Source organism: Rhineura floridana, chromosome 11 (genome assembly GCF_030035675.1).
Source record: "Rhineura floridana isolate rRhiFlo1 chromosome 11, rRhiFlo1.hap2, whole genome shotgun sequence".
Lineage (NCBI taxonomy): Eukaryota > Metazoa > Chordata > Lepidosauria > Squamata > Rhineuridae > Rhineura > Rhineura floridana.
In genome coordinates, this window is record NC_084490.1 from 39,805,900 (window position 1) to 39,818,491 (window position 12,592).

The 12,592-nt window shown below is 45.4% G+C and overlaps 1 protein-coding gene across 6 annotated transcripts in view; it reads right to left on the bottom strand.

Annotated features, from left to right (window-relative positions):
* Positions 1 to 12,592, bottom strand: part of CPT1C (carnitine palmitoyltransferase 1C) — a 57,030-nt gene that overhangs the window by 19,806 nt on the left and 24,632 nt on the right. For 5 of the 6 annotated variants that reach the window (XM_061589480.1, XM_061589478.1, XM_061589479.1 and 2 more), the window contains 8 exons: positions 10,927 to 11,066; positions 9,046 to 9,217; positions 7,953 to 8,054; positions 6,151 to 6,288; positions 5,968 to 6,045; positions 5,760 to 5,867; positions 3,333 to 3,420; positions 93 to 288 (listed from right to left, as the gene is read on the bottom strand). In XM_061589480.1, coding sequence (XP_061445464.1) covers positions 93 to 288; positions 3,333 to 3,420; positions 5,760 to 5,867; positions 5,968 to 6,045; positions 6,151 to 6,288; positions 7,953 to 8,054; positions 9,046 to 9,217; positions 10,927 to 11,066 — 1,022 coding nt within the window. Of the gene's footprint in view, positions 1 to 92; positions 289 to 2,717; positions 2,803 to 3,332; positions 3,421 to 5,759; positions 5,868 to 5,967; positions 6,046 to 6,150; positions 6,289 to 7,952; positions 8,055 to 9,045; positions 9,218 to 10,926; positions 11,067 to 12,592 lie in introns of all 6 variants that reach the window. The other variant, XM_061589484.1, reaches the window with a different exon arrangement.

A 12,592-nucleotide genomic window follows, 5' to 3' on the forward strand; every position in this document is an offset into this window, starting at 1 on the left:
TGGCAGAGCGTTCCATACAATGTTCACATTGTGTGAACAAAGCCAAGGCACTCAGGCACTGAATGGCTGGCTCAGGGCAGAGGCAGTCTCACCTGTCAGCCGCAGTCAAGGCAGCCAGTTTCTCCTCACCAGGCAAAGGAGGCGTGGTGTCCCCTAGGATGAACTGGAACTGTGCCTGAAGCTCATGTGGGCGCAGCAGCCTCCCGTTGTGGTACAGCCAGACCCGGAAAAAGCGCCCAGCGTGGTACACTGCAATGTGCTTGCTATCTCCCAGATGCTGGATGCTGTCTATGGATGGAGTGAGGAACATAAGATCAAGCTCTAGAGCGCCATTAGATCAGATCAAATGTCCACCTAATGTAAGATCCTGCTTCAACCAATGGCTAGCCAGGAGGGAAGGAAGGAGAGGGGGCAGAGGAGAAGCCGTAAGTTCAATCCCCACACATCAGGTATTTCAGGTTTAAAAGGGTTGCAGGTAGCAGGGCAGCTCTTTATAGCTAGGGTAAATTAATGGCAGTGCTGCTATGTCATAGCCTGTACTCTCTCCAGCATCAAAACACTCACCTGGGTCAATGTGGGACCTTTCTAAAAAATGGGCAGAGATCCACCCACACCATACATTTAGGAGACCTTTCCTAGCACCCTTAACAAACTATAGTTCCCAGGATTCTATGGAGGAATCCATGGCTGTTAAAGTGCTATGATACTGCTTTAAAGTATGGCATGGATGTGATTCTGATAATGGGACAGGATGTCCCACACAATGAACACGAGGCTGAAGGTGGTGCCCAGTTTGCAATTCCTAGTTGCCCATTTGATTTAAAGAGGCAGAGGAAACCTGAGTGAGGACCTGGGTTTTGAATACACCTGCATCCTGAAAGAGGCTTTGGACCATCCCAGATTGTATGTCCACATCACCAGGGACTGTTTCCTCCTTTGCACTGCCTGACCCAAAAACCTGCTTGGGTGTAAAATGCCTTCAGGCGAGTTGCCACCATCCCTCACAATGACAATTACAAAAAAGGAGCTGAAGCATTTGCTGAGCTGTCTACTTGTCTGAATGGTAGGGATGGTGAAAGCAATCACTCTGAGAAGTACAGTTAGAATGTGAGTGTTGCATGCATGAATATTATAAATTTTAGAGATGAACACAGGGATCTTGGCATTAGCTCAGTGTTTGCTCAGTGTTTGGTAGGCACTTTCCTGAGGAAAACAACCACAGCCTTGTCTACCAAGGGACATTGAGAGCGTAAGACCAGCCCTGCTGGATCAGGCCAAAGGCCCATCTTAATCCAATATCCTGTTCTGACAGGGGCCAACCAGATGCCTATGGAAAACCCGCAAGCAAGACCTGAGCACAAGAGCATCTCCCCTCCTGCGGTTTCCAGCAACTGGTATTTAGATACATACTGCCTCCGACTGTGGAGGCACAGCATAGCCATCATGGCTAGTAGCCTTGGATAGCCTTATCCTCCATGAATTTGTCTAATCCTCTTTTAACGTCTCTATAGGGCATTACAGATGTGAGCATCACTGCCCCAGCACCAATGTCCTGGGCTGGCTTACTATTCCCAGGCCAGATCCCCCACCCTTGCCCTAAATTCCACTCTCTGATCCATTCTAACCCATCCTCCGCTGTCACCCATTCTGACTTGGTCTCCCTACTCCATGCTTTCTCTCTACTACTTTTACCCTGTCCTCTGTATGCTCAGACCCCACCCAAAAGCCTGGGATAGTTCACCCTTATCACCAGGAAGAGAACTTAAAAGAGGTGGGACATTTTTGCCCTCTGACATTTTTGCTGTTTGTGGGACAGGGACAATAAAAGAAACTGTCCTGATCTGCTTCTATTCCCCACTGTCAAAATGCCCCCCCCCAATTCCTCTGAGGATAACTAAGTTCCCTTCTTCCTTTAACAGCTAGGATGATGGGGAAGGATAGAGAGGAGGAGTAAGCGCCCCCACCCCCAGCTCCTCAGGTAACTATGTGCGTGGATATTAAGGTGTTGGACTACGACCTGGGAGACCACAGTTCGAATCCCCACACAGCCATGAAACTCATTGGGTGACCGTGGGCCAGTTACTGCCTCTCAGCCTCATGAAAACCCTATTCATAGGGTTGCCATAAGTTGGAATCGACTTGGAGGCAGTACATTTACATTTTGTTTCAGAAGAGGTAGGGAACCTTCTTGGCTCCAGAGGCCAACTTTGACAGGTGGGTGGCGCAACCCACCTGTCAATCACATGATGGCATTATGACATTACATGACTGACAACTGGGTTGTCCCACCCACCTGTCACTATTCTTTGCCATTTGTGAGACTCCCCAATGTCGGAGGTGGAAAAGAGCCACACTGGGAGGGAGAAATTGTTTCCATTGAATGGGAACTGCTTCCCCCTCCTTGAGCAGGGTAAGCTCCTACTGCCCATCAGCTGACAGGTGGTTGGGAATTCATCTTGCTCCAGCAAAGGAACAAATGGGAGCCCAATTTAAGCCCCCGATTGTTCCTTTGAAGCACCGTCCTTACTTGCCCCTCAGCTGACACCAGGTGTGACATCAGGTGTAGGCTGGGTGGGCGTGGCTTCTCTAGAACAGCCTAGCAGGCCATATGGGGAGGCTTGGCAGGCCGAGTCTGGGTCGCGGGGCACAGGCTTCCCACCCCTGCTTTGGAGTGATAATGTCAGGGAAAGGGAGCAAGGTGCGCAAGAGCATCCTACCTCCCTCCATTCCTGGGATACGGGTTGTATTAAACATGCGTTCATACTGAGCTGAGCACGTGGGCAGACCACTTTGGATCATCAGCTGAGGAGGCATGGGAAGCAAGGGAGAGAAAGAAAGAAAAAGAGAGATGGAGAGAGAAGTAGTCAAGGAGATGTGCTTGCAAAGCTACTTTGTAAAAAAGTCAAGTGGGGGGGGAGCAACTAACAGCATCAAAGCCCCTTCCAGCACACAGAAACTAGATTATTTCTCCCCAAAGTTGGCAAGGATGGGGCAGCCCAGATGGAGTAGGCAAGGCTCAGAGTGCAAAACCAGGGTGACATTCCTGACTTTGTGTATACGTCAGTAACCCAGAGGCTGTAGGCAAGAGCAAGAAAATTTCAGAAAGGCTGCAGGAGTCTCTACATGAAAGGATTTGAAAATTCAGCATGGGGAAGTCTTGAAATCCCAGAGATGCAAGTCTTAAAATAAAATGTTTGAAAAAATGCATTAGGATCTAGACTGTGTCACAAAGACCATCAAGAGACACCATAAAGCAGACTCACCCTGCAAAAGGCCCCACAGCTTAGGGGTAGGTTTGGGGGGTGTTTCATAATGTCCCCCGATTCACTTACCCAGCCCCACCCCAGGCAACCGGGTGGTATTGAAGAGACGTTCCCATTGGGCCGCACAGAGGGGGATGAAGGAATTTGGGGCCATGTTCTGTTTTCACATGGGAGGCAAGCCCAGGTTTAGATGGCAGGGGGAAACCAAACACGGAAGAGATCTGTCGTTATTTTGAATACACTCAGGGAACTTTTTAAAAATTCAAGACAGAAATGCATTCTTAAATAGATAAGGAGCTAGATAATCAATGTTATGAAAATTCCAGGCCAGGTACTTTGAAAGACACCACTGGGGAGAAAAAACCTTGAGACTGCATCCATAGATAGGTGTAGCTTTGATAGCATGACTGACAACCAGCATGTTGTACATACAGCAAGCGGGGAAAGCTGTTTCCGACTCTCCACCCTAGTGCAGTACTTTACGCATAATACTGTGATGGTAACTCTTGGTTCATGTATAAGCAAGTCACCTCCAGTCCTGCCCACACTAAGCATCCCCTCTGCCCTGTTTCTGTGCAGGATGTTCCCCAAGAACCAATGCAAGAGCATTCAGGATGACGTGGGGAATCTGGTTTGCTTCCACTTTTGTTTTTGCTTTACAGAAACTGTGGGAGCTCCATTTTTTTAACCAGATCATGAATGCAAGATCTTTAATCCTTCCCCTCACTGTTTTCTTAGTCAAAATTGGCTCTCAAAGCTGCTATTAGGCCTATGGCAGTGATGGCAGGAATACAGATTCCTGTATCACAGAGATGGGGAACCTCAGGCCCAGGGCCCGAATGCAGCTGTTCAGATCTCTCCATCTGGCCTTTGGAACTCTCCCCACGCCACACCCCTTCTCCCCAGGCCACACCCTTCACTTCACACCCTGAGTACTTTTGGCCTGACTGGAACGTGTCCTTGAACTCTAATGACGACTCTTCTTGTCTGGATGGAGGGTAAAGAGAGGTGTGCAGAGCGTCTGTAGAAACTAACCTACTGTACAAAGGTCAAATTGATATTAATTGCTCCACCCACTTTTGCCTCTGGCCCTGCCTTCCACTGGCATGTGGCCCTAGGAAGGTTGCCCAGAAGGGAATGCGGCCCTCAGGCTGAAAAGAGTTCCCCACCCCTACTGTATCCCATGTCTGCATTGTTTGCCCAGTGGGGCTAAGAATAGCTTGTGGGGGCAAGAGTGAGGCATTTAGATCAAGAAAGCATACTCACTGCTAATTTTCAGATGTCTCTTGGAAGACCTTTTCATGCAATCAGGTCTATTCAGTTGTTTAAGCTCTTTCGAGATGAGCCAGGCATTTTAATGATTATTTTGTATCATTTTATGGCTTTTTGTTTTTTAACTTTGTAGACTGCCATGATGCCTTGCATATTTGGTTGTACATCGCCTCAATATTTTATATGAGGAGACAGTCAGTGTGGTACAGTTGTTAAGAGTGCCAGACTGGGATCTGGGAGACCAGGGTTCAAATCTCCGCTCAGCCATGAAGCTCACTGGGTAACCTTGGGCCAGTCACTGTCTCTCAGCCTAATCCACCTCACAGGATTGTTGTGAGGATAAAATTGGGAGGGGGAGAAACATGTTTTTATGCCACCTTGAGTTCCCTGGAGGAAAGGTGGGATATAAATGTAATAATAAAATAAATAAATACAATATTTTTATACATAAATAAAGCAGCAGGGGGAGTAAGGGTAAAAAAACTAACCCACTTCTCTCCTAGCTTAGCTTCTCTGATTGAATTTGGAGCTCCCAGCTTTAAAGCTAAACCATTAAAATGGGGAGATCCAACTACAGGTCTCCCACATCATGCTCATTTTGGCCCCTGCACCAGGGAGTTTAGAGTTACAATCCCTGTTCATCCATGAAACTCAATGGGTGGCCTTTTGCAAATCTCTCTTTTGCAAGCATGTTAAACAGTAACTTTGCCAATTGCCATGGTGCCACAACTGGCAATGCTGGCTGTTGCCACTGCAGTTGTCTTAGTTCACCCTCCCATGCCAGCACAACAGTTTGGAAAATGCCGCCCTGGGCTCCTAGTGGGAGGAAGGGCAGGATATAAATAGATAAATAAATAAGCTGGCCTCTTGCCTTTGATCCTGCTCGCTTTTTGCCCATGCAGTGGCTCACAGGATTGGTCCATAAAGAGAAAACAATAAAAGGAGCCAGAACCGTTCCAGTGCAATTTAAAGTGTAGTTTAATGGGGGGGGGATACTTTAAAGAGTGAAATTGGCAAACCTTAGCTGGGTTTCTAAAACTGTAGTACCCAGCTACAGTAGATGTCTGCTATGCTTCTATTCCTTCCCCCTCCATAAGCTGACAGAAACCCTGTTCATCCCACCTTCTTCTCAATCGGATGTCCCACTCCCCATTCAGGGAGAGGGAGCTTTCACTGGGTAGTGACTGTGCCCTCCACCCCACCATATCGTTTGATCTCACTCACCGGTTTGATCTCCTCCCGAGTGAGTTTCCGCCGGTACAGCAACATGGCATAGACAAGATTCCCAGCACGAGCTGCCTGAACTGGGGTGGGAGTTACATATAGGAAATCCTAATAAGAAAAATGGGTATGCAGAAAGGGGGGATATGGGGCATCAGTTGAGACTAAAGAGAAGTGCCCCCCAATTCTTCTCTCCATCTCTGAAACTCACCATGCCATAATAGTTGCTATTTACCATCAGCGGGCCTCGTCCACGGAGATACACATACTCTTCCCACCAGTCACTTACCTGGACAAGAGATGAGATTGGAAAAGAAGAATTTAAAAGACACATTCTCCATGTGCAGCACTGCACACCCAAAAGGGCTCTGACCCATTTTTAGAGACCACTCACATAGTTGGATGCCCACCAAGACTTAAGTCTGAGGTACCACTGCAAGCGCGGTCCTAGGGTCCGTTCAAAGTCACGGACGAGGCCTGCCATCCGCTGGAACTCAGCATCTGTTGTAAGGGGTCGTATGGATTCTAGATACTAGTGGGAAGAAAAATATGGGAACAGAAGTCCATGGCTGGTAGTAAGGATTCTTTGATAGCTCTAGTTCACCTCCCTGTCCCACATCCAAGACAGAATTGTTCTCAGACATTCCTCTGCAAAATTACTTTGGACAAGGAGGCCCTGGCAGAAGTAGAGTTGAGGGCCCCTGAGTATGTGTGAAAGTTTGGAGAGAGGAAAAAAGAATGCAGATGCCTCCAGAGAATATATGGCACCATCAGCCCAGACAGGTGGAAACATTGCAGCTTCCAAGGCAACAAAGCTAATAAAAGGTTATCAGGAATACTGGAGGTAAAGTTGTCAGCTCTGGACTACTGATTCTACAATGTTCTAATTCTTCTTATGTCCCTCAAAGGGCTCTGTGTCCAGGGCAGGCCGTGTTATGGTTCTCTGGTAAACAAATATGGGAACATAGGAAGCTGCTTTACATCAAGCGAGATCATCTAGCTCAGTACTGTCTCCATTGACTGGCCGAAGCTCTCCAGGATTTCAAATAGGGACCTCTCCCCACCTTATCTGGAGACACCGGGGACTGAACCTGGGACTTTCTGTATGCAAAGATAATGTTCTACCATGAACTACGACTCTTCCCCGAGGCTGGTCAAAGTCTGAGAAAAGTCTGCTAGGCTCACAGTCGTAAACTTCAAATGAGAACAAGCGGCAGCTCACTAATGCCACTTTTTGGGAAGCGGTAAAACTGACCGAGATCTGCGGGGTACCTAAATTGTAGTGACAGTGGAACATAGGAAACTGCCTCATAACCATGGTCTAGCTCAGTGTTGTCTGTACTGACCAACAACAGCTCTTCAGGGGTCTTTCCTAGCCCTATCTAAAAATGCCAGGGTTTCAGCTGAGCTACAGCCTTCTCCCAACACTGAATGTCTCGCAGTAAGAACCACAAGTTGTTGAGTTGAGGAAAAACATAAAAAGCATAAGATGGTAAACAAACCATAAATAATAAGTATGTCACTTTTTCAACCAATTTATAGACAAAACCTGATGGATATAATGCCAATGAATGTATTTGCAATATTTAATGGAAACAACGTATACGAAAAAAGGTGAAACGTGTAATGAATGTGAAAAGTAAAAGCAAAAATACAAAAATAAAAGAACTAGCAAACTACTTATTTTAAACAAAACCTGTTTATTTCAGAAACATAACTGTATAAAGTCTGCTTCAGCCAATGTTACAAAAGGGGTGCATAAAAAAAGCTAAAGGATTTCTGTATCGCTGCAGAGTAACGAGGCACCAGAGAACTCTGGATAAGGCCTCGTATTAGTATGTATTCATCCAAACCCAAAGATCTTGTTAAAATACAAGCTCAAAATACACGTTGAAAGAGCATGTAGTACAGTTTCTTCTGGACTATATCACTTTCATTTTCATACAGGAAGACATCCATTATCATCTGTTTAAAAAAAAAAAACCACTCCGAGCACATGGAAAACTAGTTTGAAAAGGAAAGACATTTATTATTATTATTATTATTATTATTATTATATAGCTTTTTCCATGGCATGCTAGTTTTCTATATACAGGTTTAGTTGTTTCGTATAGCAAAGCCTTCAAACCTCCACATTCATTCTGAAGTGCTTCTGTCCAAGAAGCAACACAGAGGTAGGAATAAAACCAGACTCACCCTCTGCATAGTATCCCTGAGGGCTGGAACAGGCAAGTGAGGCAATGAGGTCTGGTAGCTATATAGCATGGGTTTCCGCCCAGCAAAGATCTTCACCAGAGCCTGCGATCGGAGGGGGGGGGGGACACAGGGGAAATGTAGACAGGCATCACAACAGAACAATTCTCCCACCCATCACCATTCTTTGGTTTACAGTAGTGCTTTTTCCCAGTCTGTGGCCTAGTACACAATGAAGTGGTAAACCATGGGCTGGGCTAGGCCACCACCAACTCTCCACATAAGAAATCTGATGTGGGGGGGAAATGTTCTAGCCCAGCCTTCTCCCAGATATGCTAGTTATTCTATGCACATGGAATGCTTTTGTATGGAAGAGCATTCCGCAGAAGTGGGTCACCAGACACTGTGCTAGCTGCCCCAGCCGGGAGGGGAGAGGCAGCAGGGAGGTCGGCACAAACTCTGGATTGGCTCCACTGGTACTTTTGCACCATGCCGACTTCCCTGCTGCCTCACCCCTCCCTGTATTTTTTAGTTTCACATCAATGTTTTTATTGTAATAGAGTTCAATTTGGGGACTGTTGCTTGTTTGATACTATTCCTGTTACTGATATGTTAACCACTTTGAGTTTCCTTGGAAAAATTAGGTGGGATTACAAAAAAATTAAATTACAAGTGTGGGCATAAAATGTGGGTGATGTATTCCAGAATACCCAGAGGGACAGCTAAGAAGACTTACACCTCTGTAGCTATGTCCCAGACAATCATGACACTGGAACATAGGAAGGTGCCTTATACTGAGTCAGACCACTGATCCACCCAGCTCAGTACTGTTGACACTAGGAACATTCACAGCCCTACCTTGAGATGCCAGGGAATAAACCTGGGACCTTCTTCAGGCAAAGCAGATGATCTACAACTGAGCTACAGCCCTTCCCAAATGTTTGCAGGCATATATGCCTACTTCACCCCCATATGGAAACTTGATAGTGCAAGCCCAGGCCAACTTAGCCCCAGCTGCCACCCTCTGGTTCTGTCCCACAGCATGCTCTTCTTATCAGCCTGCTTCCCAACAGCACACCTGTCCTCCAACACGTACCAGCCAGACCTTGGTGGTGTTGGATATCTTCCCGCGCTCCTCATATATCCAGCCGTGGTAGCACAGCAGCACCTTGAGAATGCTACGCATGGTCACTATAAGGGCCAGCCACAGCCCTGTGGAAAAGGCCATGGCACTGAGGACTGTCAGGCCCTGATCTGACAGGTAGTCACTGAGGACAACATGGTGGGGAAGGGGAGGAAAAGAGAGGGAGGAAAACATATAGACTTTAAAGTCAAAAGAATCAATGTTATAAGAGAAGAAAACCTTATTCTGTCTCCTAGGCTGTGTATACACCATACATTTAAAGCACATGGTTTCCCCCAAACAATCCTGGGAACTGTAGTTTGTTAAGGGTGCTGGGAATTGTAGTTCGGGGGGAATTACAGCTCCCAGGATTCTTTGGGGGGAAACAATGTGCTTTAAATGTTTGGTGTGTTCCCAGCCATAGCTTCACTCCTCTAAGCTACCACACACATATAAAAGAACGCTTAAGGATTTAAAAAATGGACTTGCTATTTTAAACCAAAGGTCTGTCTATTCAAGGCATCTATCTCCAAACGTGGCTAAGCATTTGCCCTTGAGAAGCAGAGGAGCAGGGAGAGATGGATAAAGGCATTTTCCACTAGTAATCAGCGTTTGGGAGTCAGACAAACTCTCTCCGAGTTGGAGATTCCATCATGTTAATGTAGGTTAGAACTACCCTCCATATATTTCTCTAAAGCCATAAAAGCAAGTGGCCATTGTTTTGTCAATGAAGTAGAGATGGGATCCGTTGGCTGGTGCCGATTCAAAAGCATTCCGTCGACCTAACAGGGGTATTCATTAGAGTTCGTTCTTTGTCCACAAGCTGCTGCTTTTACCAATCCGTGTTTTTTCCCCTCGTGAAAAAATATTGATATTAGCATCAATATTTTGAAAGGAAATGGATACAAATAGCAATATTAATATCAATATTTTAGACACTGTTTTTTTAAAAAAAGATACACATAAAAATCCAATCTGCAACAATAGCAAATAAGTGAATTAATGGAAAATTCGGTACCAAATCCAAACTGGGCGGAATTCTACCTCATCAAGACAATGAAGTAATATACTTTCCAAAACCTATTGCCAGAGATTGTGTCCCTTTGGACGGAGCACGTATATCCATACAGGCCCCCTTCAAACTGATTGCAGATTAACATGGTTGACACATGTTCATGCATGAAAACCCATTCAATTGTTCATATTGAACACCTCAAGAGGACAACTTCCAAAAGTAACAAATGCCATCTCTCCTTCTGTGTTTGACATGGACACATCTTGGGAAGCATTTGAGTGTGGTTTTTAAGTAACCCTCTCCAAAGATCATCAAAGATGTAACGGAAGACCATGATTTCCCACTATGTAAATACGCCACAGCAAGCCTTGAGGTTGTATGCTTCCTCTCCTCTTCTTCCAATCATCAGATGTCATTAAGAGCAGGCACTTCCAATTTTAAATAAACCATAGCTCCCCATTATGTCTAAACTCAGAGAAATTTAGTTTGTTTAAACTGTGGTTCCAGAAGAAGCCAAGATCTGAACCCAAGTTTGATCCTGGGTTGTTCATGCCAATGTGAACGAACCACAATCACCTTAAGTTCAGATGTCATTATAAACAATGGTTTGTTTAAAAGCAGAAAGCTTCCAACTTCCTCTTCACAGACACAAATGAGAAGGAGAGGGAAGGGAGGAATCACATGAGCCTGAAATTCACCACAACCTGTTCTCATAGCACAAAACCCTGATTTCCCATAATGTCTAAACCAGGCCTTAGTTTTAGTCTCCCACCCCCAACAATCTTAACCTTCACTTATTCATCAGCAACACCCACCCTCTTTCCCTCCCTTCCCCATACCTGACTGGCAGGTGTTCTTTGATCTTTCCAATCATGCCCATGGAGGGGTCAAGACGGGAGTATTGGGTCACCAGGATGGCAGTAACCATGAACAGCCAACTGGACGGGCTGGCGGGGTACACGCCTGTCACAAAACTGTTCTGTTAGGAGAGATCATAAAAAGATGGATGTGAGAGACAGCAAAAGAAATAGTTCCAGCTATCTGCTGCGCTGAAACTTCAGTGGTTTTTGAAGGCCCATTGCGCTTTGTTTGGAAGATATGGTTCATGAGCTGAACTTTGGCCCATTTCACTAAATCGCCCACTCACTTCCTTTCCCTCAATTTCTTGGCAACACTGCTAGTGTGCTCTTTCTTGAAGAAGCAGTGTTGACTTGTGCAAAACAGGGCTATACTCAACAATGTAGCTATTTCAGCCTTAAAAAACAACAAACACATTCTTCAGAATGTAAGTTGCACTGAATGTGCTTTGAACTGTTGGATGCTCAATAACGGTACTTGTTGACTTAAAAAAATGAAACAGGTTCCAACATTATATAACCTGACTGACCCTCATGTTTGCTCTAGCAACCATCTACCAACATGAACCCACTCACTTACAAGCTACATCTCAGTATCTAACATCATTTAATCAAGGGACTGGTTCACACATCACAGAGGCTGCCAAGCCAGTGCCCATGAAGGCCTTCGTTAGTGCTCCCAGGCAGGGGCTCCAGACTCTGAGCTTTCAATTTTAGTTTTTGTTTTAAGTCTCCAGCCCTCCTAGAAAGACAGTTACGTAGCAAAATCTGCAGAACCCCTTCTAACCAATTTCTGTGAAATGAGCCATGCTATTTCTGCCTGTCTGCATTTTTAGCCAATGAGTGAAGTCAAAGCTATGATTGATAAGTGAGTTCTTTGAACACTAGGCAATAGAGATCCCTAGGATCCTAAACAGCTTATGTTTTTTCCTCCTCTTCAGTATATTTTTATTGTTTCTGTCTTATTTCTTGTACTCCCTGGAATCTGTGTAGTGTGTCCTTCCCTTTTTCCAGGATGCATCTTTCCTGTGACGGGTTTGTCTGAGATCAGGTACTCCCTAAAAGTTATTTTCCGCAAATACTGTTGCACAAAAAACTGTAGGTGGATGTTAAAGAATTCCCTCTCCAAATGGTAAATGCCAAACGTGAAAACTTTGCAAAGAGGCTTAGGCATGTCTCCTGCTGTGCAGGAACAGATGTTCAGGTACTCATTAAGAATTCACTATAAAGTTAACACAGCACAATGATATACATGCCTGCTTCAGAAGCCTCTTTATGTTTAATGGGGCTTACTTCCAGGTAAGTGGGTACAGGATGGCCTCCTAGACTTTGGTTTAGGGTTGGCATTGGGGAAAACAGGGTTCATGTACCTTTAACAACTGTATCTTCACAATCAGGAACAGTAGGGTAGACATGTGGCTGTCTGGGGGAGGGGGAGAAGCAGCAATGTCTGTCCTTTTTCTAATTTTGTGTAATGTTATGTCCTCCGTGAAACATGTTGTGTTATACCATGCCGACCATGGCAGCCATTTTTGTTTTGCTGTGCCCCCATGGCAGCCATTTTGTGACTGGTGCTCACAGCACTATCTCAAAATTTGAAATGTGCCTAGTGGTCCAAAAAGGTTGGCGACTATGGTTTTAAAAAGAA